The sequence below is a fragment of the Nematolebias whitei genome, chromosome 6 (assembly GCF_014905685.2).
Source record: "Nematolebias whitei isolate Nwh7 chromosome 6, NemWhi1, whole genome shotgun sequence".
In the NCBI taxonomy this organism is placed as follows: Eukaryota; Metazoa; Chordata; class Actinopteri; order Cyprinodontiformes; family Rivulidae; genus Nematolebias; species Nematolebias whitei.
Genome location: NC_056503.1, coordinates 44965355 through 44982643, shown reverse-complemented (window position 1 = coordinate 44982643; position 17289 = coordinate 44965355). Strand labels below are relative to the sequence as shown.

The following is a 17289-nucleotide window of genomic DNA, read 5'->3' as shown; positions in this document are numbered from 1 at the left end:
AGAGGGAGAAGAGAAAAGTCAAGAATGTAGGACTGAGGGTTGCAACTAAATGTGGGGACAATGACAGGCAAAAGGTAAAGAGCTGGAAGACATGATGCTGAGAAGGAAGGTAGATGTTTTATGTGTCCAACAGACCAAGTGAAAGGGCAGCAAGGCTCGCAGCATTGGAGAAGGGTTTAAACATTTGTACCGTGGTGTGGATAGAAAGAGAAACGGAGTAGGGGTTGGTCCTGATGGAGGACTTGGCAAAGAATGTAGTAGAGGTGAAGAGAGTGTAGATGGGGTGATGTGCCTGAAGGTAGAAGTAGAAGATCTGATGCTAAACGTTGTCAGTGGTTATGCTCCACATGTTTTGATGTGATGTGGAGGAGAAAGATACATTTTGGAAGGTGATTGGAGCAGACCTGAACGGACATGTTGGTAAAGGAAACAATGGAACAATGAAACCTCTCCACAGCTCTGAAGCTGCTCTGTTAAAAGGTTTTCAATGACATCTTCAGATACACAGATACTGGTGATTAGTGATGTTCCCTCTAACACCGAAGCTTCAAAGCACGCTTCAAACTCGACAGTTATGGTGAAGCAGTGGGCCGGAGCTCGCTTCATGTGACGTCACCGATGACGTGTGAACCACTTCACTGCTTCATTCAGACCGAGTCAGCTGACTGCTTCGAGTTGACAGGCGGAGTTTCAAACATTTGCCGCGATTCAGTGTATTTAAGATGCTCAAGCCCCGGTTCACATCCCCGTTCTACACATATACGTTACGAACAGCTCTCGTTTTTTGATATTCAGACAGTGGTTCATTTGAGCCGGATCCCGTCAGAACAAGATCCTGGAACTCTATCATTTTGACCGCTCGGATCCGCCAACTCCGCCCCTAAAAGTCCAAAGTCATTGCGCAATTTTAATTTGATCATTTATTAAAAAGTACAACGAGTGGATGTTGTGGCCGCGCCACGCTCCTGCCAGCAGAGACACGGACTGCGTGTCCCGCGGGGAGCGTCTTCATCCTCCTCCAGCTGTGCGCCCTGAGACAGGTGTTTTACGCACAGCGTCTCCACACAGCTCTGCAGGACGCAAACACAACTGCTGTGTCGGAACTCCTGCATACATTACAGTGCACAACATTTCAGACATAAAAAATAAGCTTTCAGTAAAAAAAAAAAAAAAACGAGTGAAATGTTTGATGTGTATTACATCACGTATCAAAACGACGGCACCAATTAGTCAAAATAACAGTGATCAAAATGTTGAAAAGACAATTTATCTAAAATAAATGGATGGATGGCAGTGAGACTGGAGCAGAACACACAGGACTGAATTAAGCGGAGAAAAGTCGGCAGTGTGTGTGTGTGTGTGTGGGGGGGGGGGGGGTTAGGACACCTGACAGACTGTCAAGGACGTGCATTCGTACACAGCCTTGTTAAATGTTGCTCTCTAAAATAGTCATTTCAATTCAACCTTTATTTATGCAGGTTTAGCCTCATTGAGACTCGTCATTTACAAGAGAGACCTGTTTTTAACCAGTTTATTCAAATGTTTAACAACCTGTTAAAATACACCAAAATGCAGGAAATGGCATCTCTTTTATTCCAATTTTTCTGGGGGAGGACACACGACCCCCCCACCAGCGCCCCACACACCCCCACAGTTCACATTGTTTTTAAATTAGCCTACAGTTATATGGGTAATTTACTCAGAATCTTTAATGAGGTACTAAAAACACATGTACAACACACATATATACAAACATAAGTGCAATTAATTACACCAGAAGTGCATCGTATTCGCTGGACTTCAGTTGGTGCAACAATCGCTACTGCCAGTAGATGTCACCCAAGGGAATTGAATGAAGCTTCGGGTAGTGAACCACTTTATGACACAATGGTTCAAAATGATTCTATGCTTCAAAAAGCTTCATTTTGACATCACTACCGGTGATTCTGTGCTGCTTGTCCTATTGGACCTCACAGCCGCCTTTGACACCATCGACCATGAGATCCTCATTGCTAGGTTGGAGCAGTGGGTGGGCATCACAGGGTCAGCCCTCAATTGGTTCAGATCTTACCTCACTGACAGATCCTTGTGTCTCCATCAAGGATTTTAGTTCTGCAGCAACAAAGCTTAAATGGGGGGTTCCGCAGGGGTCCATACTGGGTCCCCTCCTATTCTCTTTATACCTGCTGCCGCTTGGTGCTATTTTCTGTAAACACAACATGCCCCTCCACTTCTACGCCGATGACTGTCAAATGTACTTCCCCCTAAGACACAATGGTACATGCTCTATTCAACCGCTGCTCGACTGCCTGGCTGACATCAGGGACTGGATGGCTTTAAACTTCTTAAGTTTCAATGAAAAGAAGTCTGAAGTCATGTTGTTCCCTCCCAACGACACGATCACAAACCACTGCATCGACCTCTCCGCTCTAACCCTGTCAGAAAAACAAAGAGTCACTAATCTGGGAGTGATAATGGACCCTTCCCTGAAACTTAATCATGTAAACATGATTGTTAAATCATGCTTCTTCCAACTGAGGCGGCTGTCTAAACTGAAGCCCATATTGCCCAAAAATAACCTGGAGACAGTAATACATGCATTCATTACATCTAGGCTTGATTACTGCAATTCACTCCTGTTTGGCATCAGTCAGACCTCCATTGCACGACTACAACTGGTCCAGAATGCAGCAGAATGATTTTTAACCAGTACAGGCAAAAGAGAGCACATTACACCAGTTTTGGCCTCACTGCACTGGTTATTGGTTCATCTTCGAATCCAGTTCAAAATACTCCCATATATGTCTACAAATCACTGAACAGTTTCACCCACCCCCCCCCCCCCCATCTCTCTGATCTGCTACAACCGTATGTCCCACCACGTTCCCTGAGGTCAGCGGACCAGTTGCTCCTCACAGTTCCAGGAACTCGTCTTAAGCGCAGAGGTGACAGGGCCTTCTCTGTAGCAGGACCAAGACTTTGGAACGAGTTACCTCCGTTTGTCAGACAAGCCCCCTCCCTCTCGGTTTTCAAGTCCTGTTTAAAAACTCACTACTGTTCAGTAGCTTCAACACCAGATGATCTGTGTTTTGAACCTGTACGCTCCACACTGGTTTGTCGTCATTATCTGCATTGTTTTTAAGTCTATATTTTTGATTTACTTCATTTTGTATTTTGCTTCGTGTGTTGTCTATTGTTCTGTCTGTACAGCCTTGTCGCTGTTTTAAGTGCTCTATAAATAAAATGGTATGGAGATGAGGAAGTGATGGGTAGGTTTGGTGTCAAGGAAAGAAACCAGGAAAGGCAGATTCTGCCAAGAGAATGGAAGTGGCTGTAGTCAATACAGATTTACAAAAGAGGGAGGAAGACAGAGTGATCTATAAGAGTGGAGGAAGAAGTACAAAAGGTCGACTACATTCTGTGTCGAAGAGGAAACCTGAGGGAGACTGTAAGGTGGTGGCAGGGGAGCGCGTGGCCAGACAGCATCAGATGGTTGGGTGTGGTTGTTGGAGAGGTGGAGGTATGGACTTGAAAGATAAATGAACGTCAGTTGTACTGACGTGTGTAACGAAGGTGCAGGACTTCAAGGACTTGGGAGTCGACTAAGAAAACCAGGAGCGAGGTAAAGAGAAGAAGAGTCAAGGCCGGATGGTGAAAATTTTCAGGAGTGATTTGCGACAAGAGTGGCAGCAAACGGAGTGAGATGGAGACGGGTGACTCGCTGTGGACCTCTGAAAAGGAAACAGCTGAAAGAAGTTGGTTAAAACAAATTTAAAAAAATAAACCTGTCTGTCGATTTATTCATCCGCACAATCACGTGACACAAAGAAAATTAACTTAATGCCACAAAAAAAAACAACCACACGTGTTAGTAAAATATCTTCTCTTCATAAAGTGATGATGGGGATGTTTAAAATGAATGTGGAGACGAGGCGGACAAGGACGGGGTCCAGTTCTGACCTTCAAACCAAACAAACCCTGTCCATTAGCACACATGATCTGTGTGACGGTGAAGACCAGGCAGAGCTGAAGGTGTCAACATGTCACAGCACGAGCCGCGGTGCCAACAGCTGCAGAAACTAACCAGAATCAAGACATTATCATAAGAAAGGAGAAACGATGGTCAAAATGATTTGATTCATTAGGGCAGCTTAAAAGGGCGGGGTTTCCAGCGCGAACACTCAAAGCGCAGTATCCCCGCTTTCGTCACTGACTGAAGAGTATAAATCGAGCGCACCCTACCTGACTCTGTTGCTGCTGGAGTCTCTTCTGAAGGATATCCTGAGCTAACCCGCCCGCCTCTCCGCCCGCCGGCTTGTTCGTATAGAGTGTGCGGATGATTTCCACCATTGCTGGGGTTGAGGCGCCAGTCGCCCCACTCTTGAGTCTCAGGAGGCCGTGGCTCGCTCGGACACACATGGAGAGCACGGACGACATCTTGGATAGTGGCTGCCGGCGCGAGTGTGACGCAAGACTTAAAGAAGAAAAACCTGATTGGCTGGAGCCGAGTTGACGGCGAGCTCAATGTCCAATCAGAGAAGCGTATAGTCACGTGGTTCATGAATAGGCGGGTTCATATATGGTTTGGACCAATCGGAAGTAAAATAAATTCTGACCTTCGATTGCGTAATAAACTCGCCATGATGGTTGGTGGTAAAACTCCAAACATGAGTTAAATTACCTTAAATTAAAATGTATTAATTAAAAAAAAAACTTTGTCCAGTTCGATCAGCGTCATCTAAATAAATGGTATTATATTATTGTAAGAATTAATCACGGAGTACTAGGAGAAGAACAGAATGAAGAGGTTTTATATGGTGGCGAAGAGGTTCGACAAGGTGGGCCTGTGATCGGAAGGCGACAGGTTCAACTTCTCATACTGACAACATCAAAATGTGGGTGGATTAGGTGAAACACCCACGCCTGCCCCCACCCTCATTTGCCCCACTCTGGGCCCTTGAGCAAGGCCCTCAACCCCCAACTATCTAAGTTAGTTTGCTGTGGCGACCCCTGAGGAAGGGAGCAGCCAAAAGAAAAAAAAACTATATATATATAAATGTGCGTGTGTGTGTTTGCAACATGAATTAAAACATATTGTGGAAGAGTGGGAACATTAAACTTATTGTTGTTAATATTTTCTTCCATTTAATTTTTTCTTTTGTTGACAAAAGTCACACTGCAGAGGTTCTCAAATTTTTTTGTCGGATCCCCTTTTGAGAAAGAAACTTGACCCCTGCCCCCACGTTAACCGCATGAAGAGTGTAGTAGTATATAGTGATGCTGTACCTAGTTTGTCTGTATTATTACAGGCAAACTAGGTGAACAAATTATCAAAATTAATGCAGACAGCACTGATTATATTTTATTTTTGCTCATGAAATGCAGCACATTTATCACATCTTGCTCTGGTTCCAAATATAAACACTTTAACTCGCACAAATCGCCAAAAACTTGTTCGTTTTGTCATAATCCCATGCAATATTGAAATGTCCAGAAATTTTGACACACCTTTTCTGCATCCTTGGACAAACAAAAATATGTCTTAGTGTTAATATTGTTTGACCCCAAGAACTAGCAGCAAACAGACATGCTGGGCGCTCCTGCGATGCCCAAACACTTTTTGGCACACACGTCCTACAGCAACATTGACCATATATCCTGATGCAAGCATTGACCATATAGTTACTAATGCACACTTGCATAAAATCAGGCTCCACACCCCCAAATAGTTTCATAGCTATGTCTTATACAACTTTTCTTTTTTTTTGACTGTTACGTACAAATTTAATTGTAAATTAGTTTACCTTGTGAGCGTGGCATGCTGGGTGTTGCCAGGTGTCTAAATGACTGCAGAGCAAGTTAGATTTGAAAATTAAATGTATTTAAACAAACCATTTAGACCACAAAGCATTGCACAATACTGACTTTGGGCATCTCCATTAGTAACTGCAATAAAGTCAATGAAACAAGGCAAGCATCAAGGTGGAGAACTCACCTCAGCTGTGTTGACTTGAAGCGTCAGTATTTCATTAAAACATGAATTAACTCAGCGATCCTCGATTAAAATCCTTTATTTTAGCACTGTACCTCTCCATTCTCCAAACTTACACTCTGGTAAAGAAAGAAAAAACAAAACAGTTTTTCAGGAAAACTTTCAAAGAATTGAAATACTGCCAGAAATACAGACCAAATGATTCAAGTGAGACTCACCTCACTAAAAGTAAGATTTGACCCTGTTCAATTGTTACAGGGGAATTCACAATCTGAAAGTATTAACGTTTTATTAAGACGCTACTCGTTTGTTTGAAAGAATATTACGTTTACATTATTTTTAATGTTTTAATTATTCTTTTTTATCGTTTTGTCGTTGCAACGCAGACTTCTGCCCAGCAGGTGGCAGTAAATGACCATATTCTTGTCTGCCACCCGCCAAAAAAAAAGAAAAATAATTTGTTGTTTCTTTTTTGTACTTTATTAACAAAACAACACAACAAAAATTATTAAGACTACCCTTTTTAAAAGAATATTACGTTTATTTTATTTTTTCCTAATTGTTTTTCCTCGTTGTTTTGCGCGTCCTTGTAGTTCACCTTAGTAAACAGCAGGTGGCGGTAAAACACCAACTTCTTGTCTGCCAACCGCCAAAATAATCGAAGAAGAAGAAGAATTTGTTGTGGACTGTGCAGTGTTCAAAGGGCAATGTTGTCTGTCCTCATCAAGTTAGCTATTCCCAAATGTAAGTATAACTGATTTATTTTATGTTTGTTGTGTTTTTATTATTTTAAAATAGTGTCCTTTATGTATGAAAGCGCATCTGTGTGTCTCCAAAGAGAAATATTTAGTTTGTAGACGAGCCATGGCTTAACTGAAGGTAAACAAAGCTTTGAAAGGTTTTTATGTGAAACTTTAGCTCATTTCTGAAGCTTTCCTCTGTCTTACAAAAACTATGTTACAAAGGGTTTAACAAACTCTTAAAATATATAAATTGCACCTATAAACGGTATATTTCCTGATCTGTAGCATGCAGCAAAACATTTAAAATCCTAAAGATCGATACATCTCAAACTGTGTCTTACAATAACATTTAGTGTTTGAGATTTTTTAAATTCTACGGTAATATCTTTGTGAAAAATGTGAGTTTACAGTGGTAGAGTTAATTCAATCAACCTTTATTTAAACAGGTTAATCCCATTGAGCCTCGAGAACTCATTTACAAGAGAGACCTGATTTCAACAAAGAACGATGACAACAATGGACAACAGCGACAACAATAAACAGTTATAAAAAATATATTTTTTAATAAATTAAAAAGTGGCAAAAAAGTAACAAAAACAGCTAGATTATAAGGTGAATGTAGAAAACTAAAAACAGGAACATGTCTGCATTGGACCCTGCCAGGTGTCCAACAGATTCTTAAAGACACTTGGAGAGGTCAAAGGTCGAGGGCTTCAAATCTTTTTGTAAGATATTCCAGGAAACAGGAGCGGAGTAGGAGAAGGTCCTTCTGCCTAGTTCAATCTGCACTGAGGGAACACTGCAGGTAATAATGTCCTGAGAGCGCACGCTGTAGCTGCACTCACGCAGAGACATGTAGGAGGAGATGTATGAAGGCAGCAGACCAAGAAGTGATTTAAAGATGAAACTGTACCAGTGAGAGAGTCTGCATGAAGTTAATGGTGTCCAGTTAACCAGTGAATACAGGGTGCAGTGGTGGGTACGATAATCACAGCCAGTTATGAATCTTAGTTCGTTCAACCTTTATTTAGACAGATAAGTCACATTGAGCCTCGAAGACTCATTTACAAGTGAGATCTGTTTAGACAGATCAAAAGTAGTGAAACTGGACACATGTAGGAATTTGGAGGCGAAAAAATTCCTATCAGACTTTTTTCTTCCTGCCTGAGAAGAAAAACTCTGATATTAAAAAACACACCTCGCACAAACTAGCACATAGTGACGTAGACATTCAGCAGAGGGGGGAGACGACGAGAGCAGTGAGCATGTCCATAGACGCTTTCGAGGTCACTGATAAGTTCTGATAAGGATGTAATAATCAGCCAGTGTCCTCCAGTGAGATCTGTAAATATTCTTGAGGTATGTCGGGGAATGGCCAAGGATAACGACTATGAGAATCCAAGAGTCCTGAAATGATGACACAATGTTTATTCAGCTGGTTTCATCTGGTTGTCAGTTGGAAATTCCTCAGGGAGCGGGTGGTGAGTGTCAGATCACATGTTCTCCAGGTGAATTCAGATAAGATGGCCTTCAAGGCCAACCAAGGGAGCTAAATTCAGATAAACACAAAGATTTGAGTATGTGTTGGTCCACTTGGTTCCAAAATGTCCAAATTACATGGCCACACCTATGGAGCGTGACTGAGTAAAATCCCCGAGATCTGATCCATTCTGCCCAAAGCATTTGAGGCTGGGTATCAAGGCACGAACCAAGCCATCATAAAGGCAAGCAGCGTGATCGGGTCCAAATTTGCTGCAGACGACTTCCTTGATTGTAGATAAAACCAGTAACCAGCCGAATCCAAAAAGCAGGAACCAGTTATCATAAAACCAATAAAATATGTCCTTAAATTCCACAAATGGCAGCAGAGATAGACACATCATCAAGTCTTCCAAGTCGATGAGATATCCAGCTGTGTGCGTGCCAACAGGGCAAATTGGCTCGTCTAAAGCCTGTCTTCTCTTCGAAGAAATGTTATCAATTGTGTTGAGGGACCAACTGATCAAAACAAGTCCATAATTATGGTTCGGAAGATATGAAGAGAGGCTCAGAAGCAGTTTCACAGACAGACAGAGAGCAGCAAAGCGGAGAGGGAGGGGAGAAGCGTCCGACCTCGGCAAGAGCAAGTGGTGAAGTGCACCATGATAGACAGCATCCAACATCTGCAGGGTGCTTGTAGGAGCGGTCATGTAAATAATGTCACCGTAATCAATGGAGGGAAGGAAAGTCACAGTTACAAGACGTTTCCTAGCATTCAGAGTTAAACAGGATCTGTTTCTGAAAAAGAAACCCAGTTTAACTTTCAGTTTCTTTACTAGGTTTTCCACGTGAAGCTTAAAAGAGATGCGAGTCGACCAAGATACCCAAATATTTATAGGAATCAACAAACTCAATGGGAACACCATTTGAAGATAAAATCCGAGGAAGAACTGCTGGGACCGACTTCCTGTTTGAAAAAAACATCCCTTTGGTTTTATCGGCATTTAAGACAAGTTTGAGACAACACATCAGTCTGGATGATGTCAAATGTGGATTGCAAAAGCTGGAAAGCCTTAGCAACAGTTTTAGCTAGACAATAAACAACTGTGTCATCAGCATAGAAATGTAAGGATGTGTCAAGAACGCTCTGACCTACATTACTTATGTAGATTGTAAAGAGGGTGGGTCCTAAGACTGAGCCTTGTGGTACACCATTGTTGACCGTTAAATAACTGGTAGAAGTACCATTATGTTGAACACATTGCCTCTGATCTGAGAGATAGTTGGAGAACCAACCAATGGTGTGATCTGAGAAACCGATTTCTGAGAGTTTATGACACAAGATGTTATGATCCACAGTGTCAAAAGCTTTAGACAGGTCTAAGAAAAGTGCAGCACAATAATCCTTAGCATCCAGTGCTTCAACAACGTCATTAAGAACCTTCAGTGAAGCAGTAGTTGTGCTGTGTTGTTTCCTGAAACCAGATTGATGTGGAGGTAAGATGTTAAATGAGTCCAGGTAATTTTTGATTTGAGAGTTTATCCGTTTTTCTAGAACCTTGGCAAAAATGCAGAGTTTAGAGATTGGTCGATAGTTGTTCAGTGAGGTGGGGTCACCTCCCTTCAGCAAAGGAAGAACAAAGGCTGTTTTCCATGGATCATCTCTAAAGACAGATTGTAAAACAGTGTTGGAGTTCTTTGAATCTGGAATAATTTACTTAATTTATTGTAAATAAAAGAAAGTAAAAAGAGCAGAAACTGTCACGCTCCTGTGAAGGAAACCTGTCTGTTGTTTCTTCCTCAGACCGGAAGTTGTGGCAGCCTGTTCCGGCTTTCATCAGGACCATGTCGTCTTCAGACGGACCCACCTCCTCCTCGTACACCACCCTGGCCATCAGTCGCCCTGCAGAGTCCGTCATGCACGTCCAGCTTCACCGGCCTGACAAACTCAACGCCATGAACAAAGATTTCTGGAGGCAGGAGCGTCTTTAACCTTTAAAAATGTGTTTTACGCTTTGCTCTACGTGTGTCTGGAGTTGAAGAGCTCTATGCGACTGCTGCTTGTTCGGTAGCTGCTCTCCTCACCTAAAAGACAACAATTTAATTGTTTTTATGGTACTTTTCTAAAAGAAAATACATTTGTTGAAACATTTATTCATATCTAAACAATAATTACTTAAAAGGCTAGTGCTAGATAAGTATCTCTAGCAATAAATAAAGTAATGTAACGTCCTTTTTTGGGGGCATATCGTAAAAACAGCCTTGTTATATTGTTGCTCCCGTCAGGCGGGACGTTTAAAGTCCCTGAAGTCATTGATTCTGTTTGCAACATCCACATCGAACACTTTAAAATAAGAACTGTACCTTCACACTCTCAGCCGTTGCTTTTAACAGTCTCCCTTTACGTGTTTTATGGGCGTCTTCAAGTGGTTTTGTATTCTACGTGCACAAATGCTGCTGCTGGAGCTGTCGGAACATTGTCACCGTTTGGGACAGACAAATCAAATCCACTGTAACTGAAGCTTCGTGTGATTTAAGATGGAAACAGATGGAACGTTTCTAAATGTGTTTCAGGGAGATGGTGGAGTGCTTCAGTGAGATCACGGAGGACAAGGACTGCAGGGTGGTGGTGGTTTCTGGAGCGGGAAAGATGTTCACAGCTGGTGGGTGTCGGGCAGTTCGGGTGCAGCCGTCTGTTTCTGTGGCGGTGCTTTGATCCTCTGCTCGCTTGGTTTCCAGGGCTCGACCTGTTGGACATGGCGAGCGATGTGCTCCAGCCAGAAGGTGATGACGTGTCCCGAATCTCCTGGAACATCAGAAGAACCATCACCAAGTATCAGGAAACGTTCTCCGTCATAGAGAAGGTCGGAGCGCTGAGTAATCGCATACAACGGTGAAAAGTTGACGACAAAAGAAGTTCAAGTTGTTCTGTTCTTTCTTCAGTGTCCGAAGCCTGTGGTGGTGGCTGTTCACGGCGCCTGCATCGGAGGAGGTAACGCTTTTATAGAAACACCTTCAGTCGCTTCTTAGGAAGTAAAAGATAAAAACATCCCTCATTTTCTCCTCTGTCAGAAATGAATCATCATACAGTCCCTCATTTATCGTGGGGGTTGCGTTCCAGACACCCCCACAATAGGTGAAAATGTGCGAAGTAGGGACATTATATTTATTTTAGTATTTATATATATTAAGGCTTTATAAACCCTTCCCACACTCTTGCAATGTTCTTAACAATGTTCACGCTTGATTATATTAAATTAACAATCCATGCCACTCGTGCTTCTCACTCGGGTATAAGACAGACCCCCCCCCCTGCCGCCCCCTTCTTTCTTTTTCCAAGGCTGTCTGTTTCATGCCCGCCTGTTGTGAGTCTCTGGGACACAATGGGGAAAGACAGACCCCACCCCCTCCTTTCTCTGCTGTAACAGACAGCCTCGGAGAGAGAAAGGAGGAGGTGGGAGGGGTCTGTCTTCTACCTGAGTGAACCGCGCTCAGCCACTGTCTCGCTCTCTTTTTAAACTGATTCACTCTTATTTTTCCATCTAAGTGTTTTCTCTGATATTCTACATTTGTTCATCTGATCTGTTCATACTTGCTCCATGAGCAGAAGTGATGGGGAAAGACAGACCCCCCACCGCCTCCTTTCTCTTTCTGAGGCTGTCTGTCACAGCAGAGGCGATGAAGAAAGACAGACCACACCCCTCCTTTCTTTTTCTCTGCTGTGACAGACAGACTCATAAAGAGAAAGGAGGGGCGGGTGGAGTCTGTCTTTCTCCATCACCTCTGCTGTGACAAACAGCCTTAGAAAGAGAAAGGAGGGGACAGTGGGGTTCTGTCTTATACCTGAGTGAGCCACACAAGCGGCTCACTCCATCAATCAGCCACTCGCGTGTCGTTATTTTTGGATTATAACTCTTGCTCTTTGACAGGTGTCGACCTGATCACAGCCTGTGACATTCGCCTCTGCACCACTTTGCAACTTGATCGTTGCTTCAGTGTGACGGCTCAACTTTAACGACGCACTTTGCAGTAAACGGGGAATTTGTCGTTATTTTTGGATTATAACTCTTGCTCTTTGACAGGTGTCGACCTGATCACAGCCTGTGACATTCGCCTCTGCACCCAGGACGCCTGGTTTCAGGTCAAGGTGCGTTTCACTCATTTTACCTTTAGATTCTTTTAGAGAACTTCAACCCAAACAACAGGAACAGCCTCCACCTGGAAAGGGTCTTGCTCTTCCTTTAATGCGCCCTGAACCACAACGTGTCCCACCACAAATGTTTTATCAAAACGACCGGCTCGGCCCTGTGATGTGTGCTGTTACTTTTATTGGTGTTTTTAGTTACCATGGCGACGTAATTTGCAAACAAAGACACCGTTTTTCTCATTTCTGACAGAACTCTTTGCTTCTAACCACCACAGTGAGGTCACATGACCTAGAGTGGAGAGGTCTCTGAACAAAACACTGATTAACTTTTGGAGCCATTTTGATTCAAGATGGCCTCCACAGCTACCTCTGAAAACTACAAACTGACTACAACTCAATCATTCTTTGAGATATTGAGCTGAAATTTGGTATGGTTGTAGCTGAGAGCGAGTTGTTATACTTTCCTAATGCAAATAAAAAATTCAAGATGGCCACCAAAGCTCCTTTTTCAATGGCTTTAACGCAGATATTTTTACACATATAAAGCTGAAGTTTGATGTGGTTATAGCTGAGAATGTTCCCCATCACATAATAACAAGTTACAACAACAAATAATTTCCCTTTGGGATTAATAAAGTATTTTTGAATTGAATTGAATTAATCCTAATCAAAAATCAAAGATGGCCGCCATAGCTTAAAAGAAAAAAATGACTATAAATCTTTTTTTTTGGCCATACTGAGCTGAAATTCGGTGTGATAGTAGCTGAGAGTGAACCCAAACACACAGTGTTGTTTAAATCGATTTTTTAAATGGCCGCCCCGTGGCAGTCCCCGTCAAAGTTCCCCCAGGAACTGTTCTAGTTTAGTTTCTGCTGTTGCTGTGCAGTTTTTAACCTGTGATGCAATAAGTTGGGGCACTAAGTTCATCGTTGGATAACAAATAAACATGAATAATTGTATTTAAGGTTTTCTAGTGCAGGTCTGTGTGGCAGCAGACGCAGTTTGCTGCTTCAGAGGATCCGTTGTGAAACAAATTGTTTAAAGAAACAGTTTCAAAGTGACTCGTGGCGCTTCCACAGCCTCAGGTGTTTGTGTCCACAGGAAGTCGATATTGGACTCGCAGCGGACGTCGGAACGCTGCAGAGACTTCCCAAAGTGATCGGCAGCCGCAGGTAAACCCCACGTTTTCTCACCTGTTCACATTTTTACTGTTGACGGTGTAGAATGTTTAAGAAGAGTCACCAACATGGAAGCACTTCACTGGAGCTGGTGACTTTGTGTGTGTGTGCATAAATACACACACGTTGTTGTTTTATTTCAGTTTTGAAATAAAGATCTGTTCATTTTAAACCAATTTCAAATATTAGTCACAATGCTGAACATTTTACAGCTTGTCAGTTTTTAAAGAGTTTGTTTGTTAGTTCTGGTGGAAAGCACTTTGTTGTGTGAGAGAAGCTTTTTAAATAAAGTTTGATGACGCCGTCTCTGCAGTCTGGTCAACGAGCTCGCGCTGACAGCCAGGAAAATGTACGCTGACGAAGCCAAGAGCAGCGGACTGGTCAGGTAAAAACACGCTTCTGTTGAAACCTGAAAATAATCTGGGGGATTAAAAGATGCCTGAAATTAAGTTCTAGTCAGCTGACCCAAGCAGAAGGATCAGAGGTATAAATCACTCGTAATGTCTTGAGAATAAATAAGATTATCAGATAATCTGTATTCTTGAAGGAAGAGGAATTAAACTCTTTTAACCAGCAGATGTCGCACCGTCTGTTAGCTCTTTCAGCGTGTTGGGGATGACTCTCAGCTACCGCAAATAATTTTAGCTCCGTCTGTAAAGACGACTGAGATGGAGCCACTTTCGTAAAGTTGATTGCCCGTGGCAGCCATCTTGGATCTGGTTGACACAAACAGCACTTGTAGGCTGATTAGAATCAGTCCAGTCCAACATCTTTCAGTCGGGTCATCTGGACAGTTTCTTTTTTTTTTTGTTTGTGCTGAAACGTTTCACCTTCCATCCAGAAGGCTTCATCAGTCTTAGAAACACAAAACTGATTCTTCCCCCAACAGCTTACTTCAAAGTGGAACAAACCAGTTATGTTGGTGCTAAGATGGTCTCTTTGGCACACCCCCTCCTCCGGTGCCGGCCCTCTTCCTCGTCAACAGTCGTGTCAAACTGGTTCAAACCAAGAAAGTCCATGCTCAATAATCCAGGTATACAATCCAACATTTTTTGTTGGACTGATGACCTGACTGAAAAATGTTGGATTGTATACCTGGATTATTGAGCATGGGCTTTGTTAATCAGTCCAATAGTTCATTAGATATTTTGCTAACACAAAGAAGATACAGGTGAATACATTATCGCCTGCTGTTTGGTGGGCAACAGATGAGACGACCAAAAGATGCATGTCACGTATTTTAGAGGTCAGTTCTCGGCTTATCGACAACATGTATCAGCCTAAAGTCAGTTCTGGTTATTTTATTAAAATTTATTCAAATATTGCATCTTAGTCATACTTTTTAAATATAGGTCGCTTTTAAATCAGCATTTGTTCTCACTAACATTTAATGAGTCGATTCAGTAATTTGTTTATTTTCTTCAGGTGTTTTTTTTTATCGCTGCCTTTGTCTGATTTGACTGTTGAGTTCTTTGGTTCCAACTTGTTCTTAAATGTTTTATATAAACAGACTTAGTTTTTGTATTTCTGAGCCGTTTTGACTGAATCGAAGTCAGAGCTCGACTCAGCGAAACGTTTTCCTGCGCCTGCAGCCGGGTGTTTGCAGATAAGGAGGCCCTGATGGCCGGAGCCCTGGAGATGGCGGCGGAGATCGCAGCTCGCAGCCCCGTGGCCGTGCAGGGAACCAAACTGAACCTGATCTATTCCAGAGATCACAGCGTGGACGAGGGACTGCACTACATGGTGAGGACATTTCACGTCTTCTGTCCTCGTCCGGGACTAAACTTTGATTCATCCATACTTCCACGCAGCCTCAAGACGACAACCTTCAGACGCTTCCTCGTCCGTAAACAAACGTTTTGCGACTAATTGATCGCATCAATCCAGATTGATCAACGTCTACACGAGTTTAGAAGTTGTTTTAGAGAAGACGTGCACATATTTCCACGAGTTAGCAAGCGGCACACAAAGGTTATTAACCTTTATTTAATCAGGCAAATCCCATTGAGATCACAGATCTCTTGCAAGGGAGGCCTGAAGGCAGCTCAACATGTTTTTGGTCTGTGGGAGGAAACCTGAGTACCCGAAGAAAACCCACACAAGCATAAGAACATGCAAATGCCACGCAGAAAGACCCCAGATCCAACCGGGGATTGAACCCAGGACCTTCTTGCTGTGAGGCAACAGTGCTAACCACTGAGCCGTGGTGCTGCCATATTGTCTGATGTCCCGTCCCTCAGGAGTTTGAAGTGAATGTTTGTAGTTTTTGAGACAAGTGTTTTTCTGGACTGGAACTGAACAGAGAATTCAGCTGAACCTAAATGTTTTGTTCAAGTGGGCAGGAGTTGAGCAGAGGGGGGCATTTTATCCACCAGCAGGCTCAAAGGCAGAGCCAGGGGGTGGATAAAGGTGGCCTTGGCCACCATACATTGTTTGGCCACCTCAGTCATTTAACTATAATTTTATGCAACATAAAAACTAAAAAGCAGTTTCCTCAATGGTCTGTTCATCTCACTTACAGGTCCTTCTCAAAAAAATAGCATATTGTGATAAAGGTCATTATTTTCCATAATGTAATGATAAAAATGAAACTTTCATATATTTCAGATTCATTGCACACCACCTGAAATATTTCAGGTCTTTAATGGTTTTAATACTGATGATTATGGCATACAGCTCATGAAAACCCAAAATGCCTGTCTCAAAAAATTAGCATATGATGAAAAGGTTCTCTAAACAAGCTATTAACCTAACCATCTGAATCAACGACGTAACTCTAAACACCTGCAAAAGATTCCTGAGGCTTTTAAAAACTCCCAGCCTTGTTCAATACTCAAAACCACAATCATGGGTAAGACTGCCGACCTGACTGCTGTCCAGAAGGCCATCATTGACACCCTCAAGCAAGAGGGTAAGACACAGAAAGAAACTGCTGAACGAATAGGCTGTTCCCAGAGTGCTGTATCAAGGCACCTCAGTGGGAAGTCTGTGGGAAGGGAAAAGTGTGGCAGAAAACGCTGCACAACGAGAAGAGGTGACCAGACCCTGAGGAGGATTGTGGAGAAGGGCCGATTCCAGACCTTGGGGGACCTGCAGAAGCAGTGGACTGAGTCTGGAGTAGAAACATCCAGAGCCACCGTGCACAGGTGCCTCATTCCCCAGGTCAAGCCACTTTTGAACAAGAGACTGCGTCAGAAGCATCTCACCTGGGACTGCTGCTGAGTGGTCCAAAGTTATGTTCTCTGATTACAGTAAATTTTGCATTTCCTTTGGAAATCAAGGTCCCAGAGTCTGGAGGAAGAGAGGAGACACAGAATTCACATTGCTTGAGGTCCAGTGTCAAGTTTCCACAGTCACTGGGGTGCCATGTCATCTGCTGGTGTTGGTCCACTGTGTTTTATCAAGCGCAGGGTCAATGCAGCTAGCTATCAGGAGATTTTGGAGCACTCCATGCTTCCATCTGCTGAAAAGCTTTATGGAGATGAAGATTTCATTTTTCAGCACGACCTGGCACCTGCTCACAGTGCCAAAACCACTGGTAAATGGTTTACTGACCATGGTATTACTGTGCTCAATTGGCCTGCCAACTCTCCTGACCTGAACCCCATAGAGAACCTGTGGGATATTGTGAAGAGAAAGTTGAGAGACGCAAGACCCAACACTCTGAATGAGCTTAAGGCCGCTATCGAAGCATCCTGGGCCTCCATAACACCTCAGCAGTGCCACAGGCTGATTGCCTCCATGCCACGC

General features: G+C 43.0%; 2 protein-coding genes across 2 annotated transcripts in view; one reads left to right on the top strand and one right to left on the bottom strand.

Annotated features, from left to right (window-relative positions):
- The window catches only part of timm50 (translocase of inner mitochondrial membrane 50 homolog (S. cerevisiae)), a 22733-nt gene extending 18273 nt beyond the window's left edge, over positions 1–4460 (bottom strand). The window contains exon 1 of the mRNA XM_037678335.1: positions 4243–4460. Coding sequence (XP_037534263.1) covers positions 4243–4437 — 195 coding nt within the window. The 5' untranslated portion in view covers positions 4438–4460. The remainder of the gene's footprint in view (positions 1–4242) is intronic.
- Positions 4461–6664: 2204 nt separating this feature from the next.
- Positions 6665–17289, top strand: part of ech1 (enoyl CoA hydratase 1, peroxisomal) — an 11841-nt gene continuing 1216 nt past the window's right edge. The window contains exons 1-9 of the mRNA XM_037678334.1: positions 6665–6736; positions 10019–10190; positions 10789–10877; positions 10954–11078; positions 11158–11206; positions 12297–12361; positions 13463–13533; positions 13853–13924; positions 15132–15282. Coding sequence (XP_037534262.1) covers positions 6700–6736; positions 10019–10190; positions 10789–10877; positions 10954–11078; positions 11158–11206; positions 12297–12361; positions 13463–13533; positions 13853–13924; positions 15132–15282 — 831 coding nt within the window. The 5' untranslated portion in view covers positions 6665–6699. The remainder of the gene's footprint in view (positions 6737–10018; positions 10191–10788; positions 10878–10953; positions 11079–11157; positions 11207–12296; positions 12362–13462; positions 13534–13852; positions 13925–15131; positions 15283–17289) is intronic.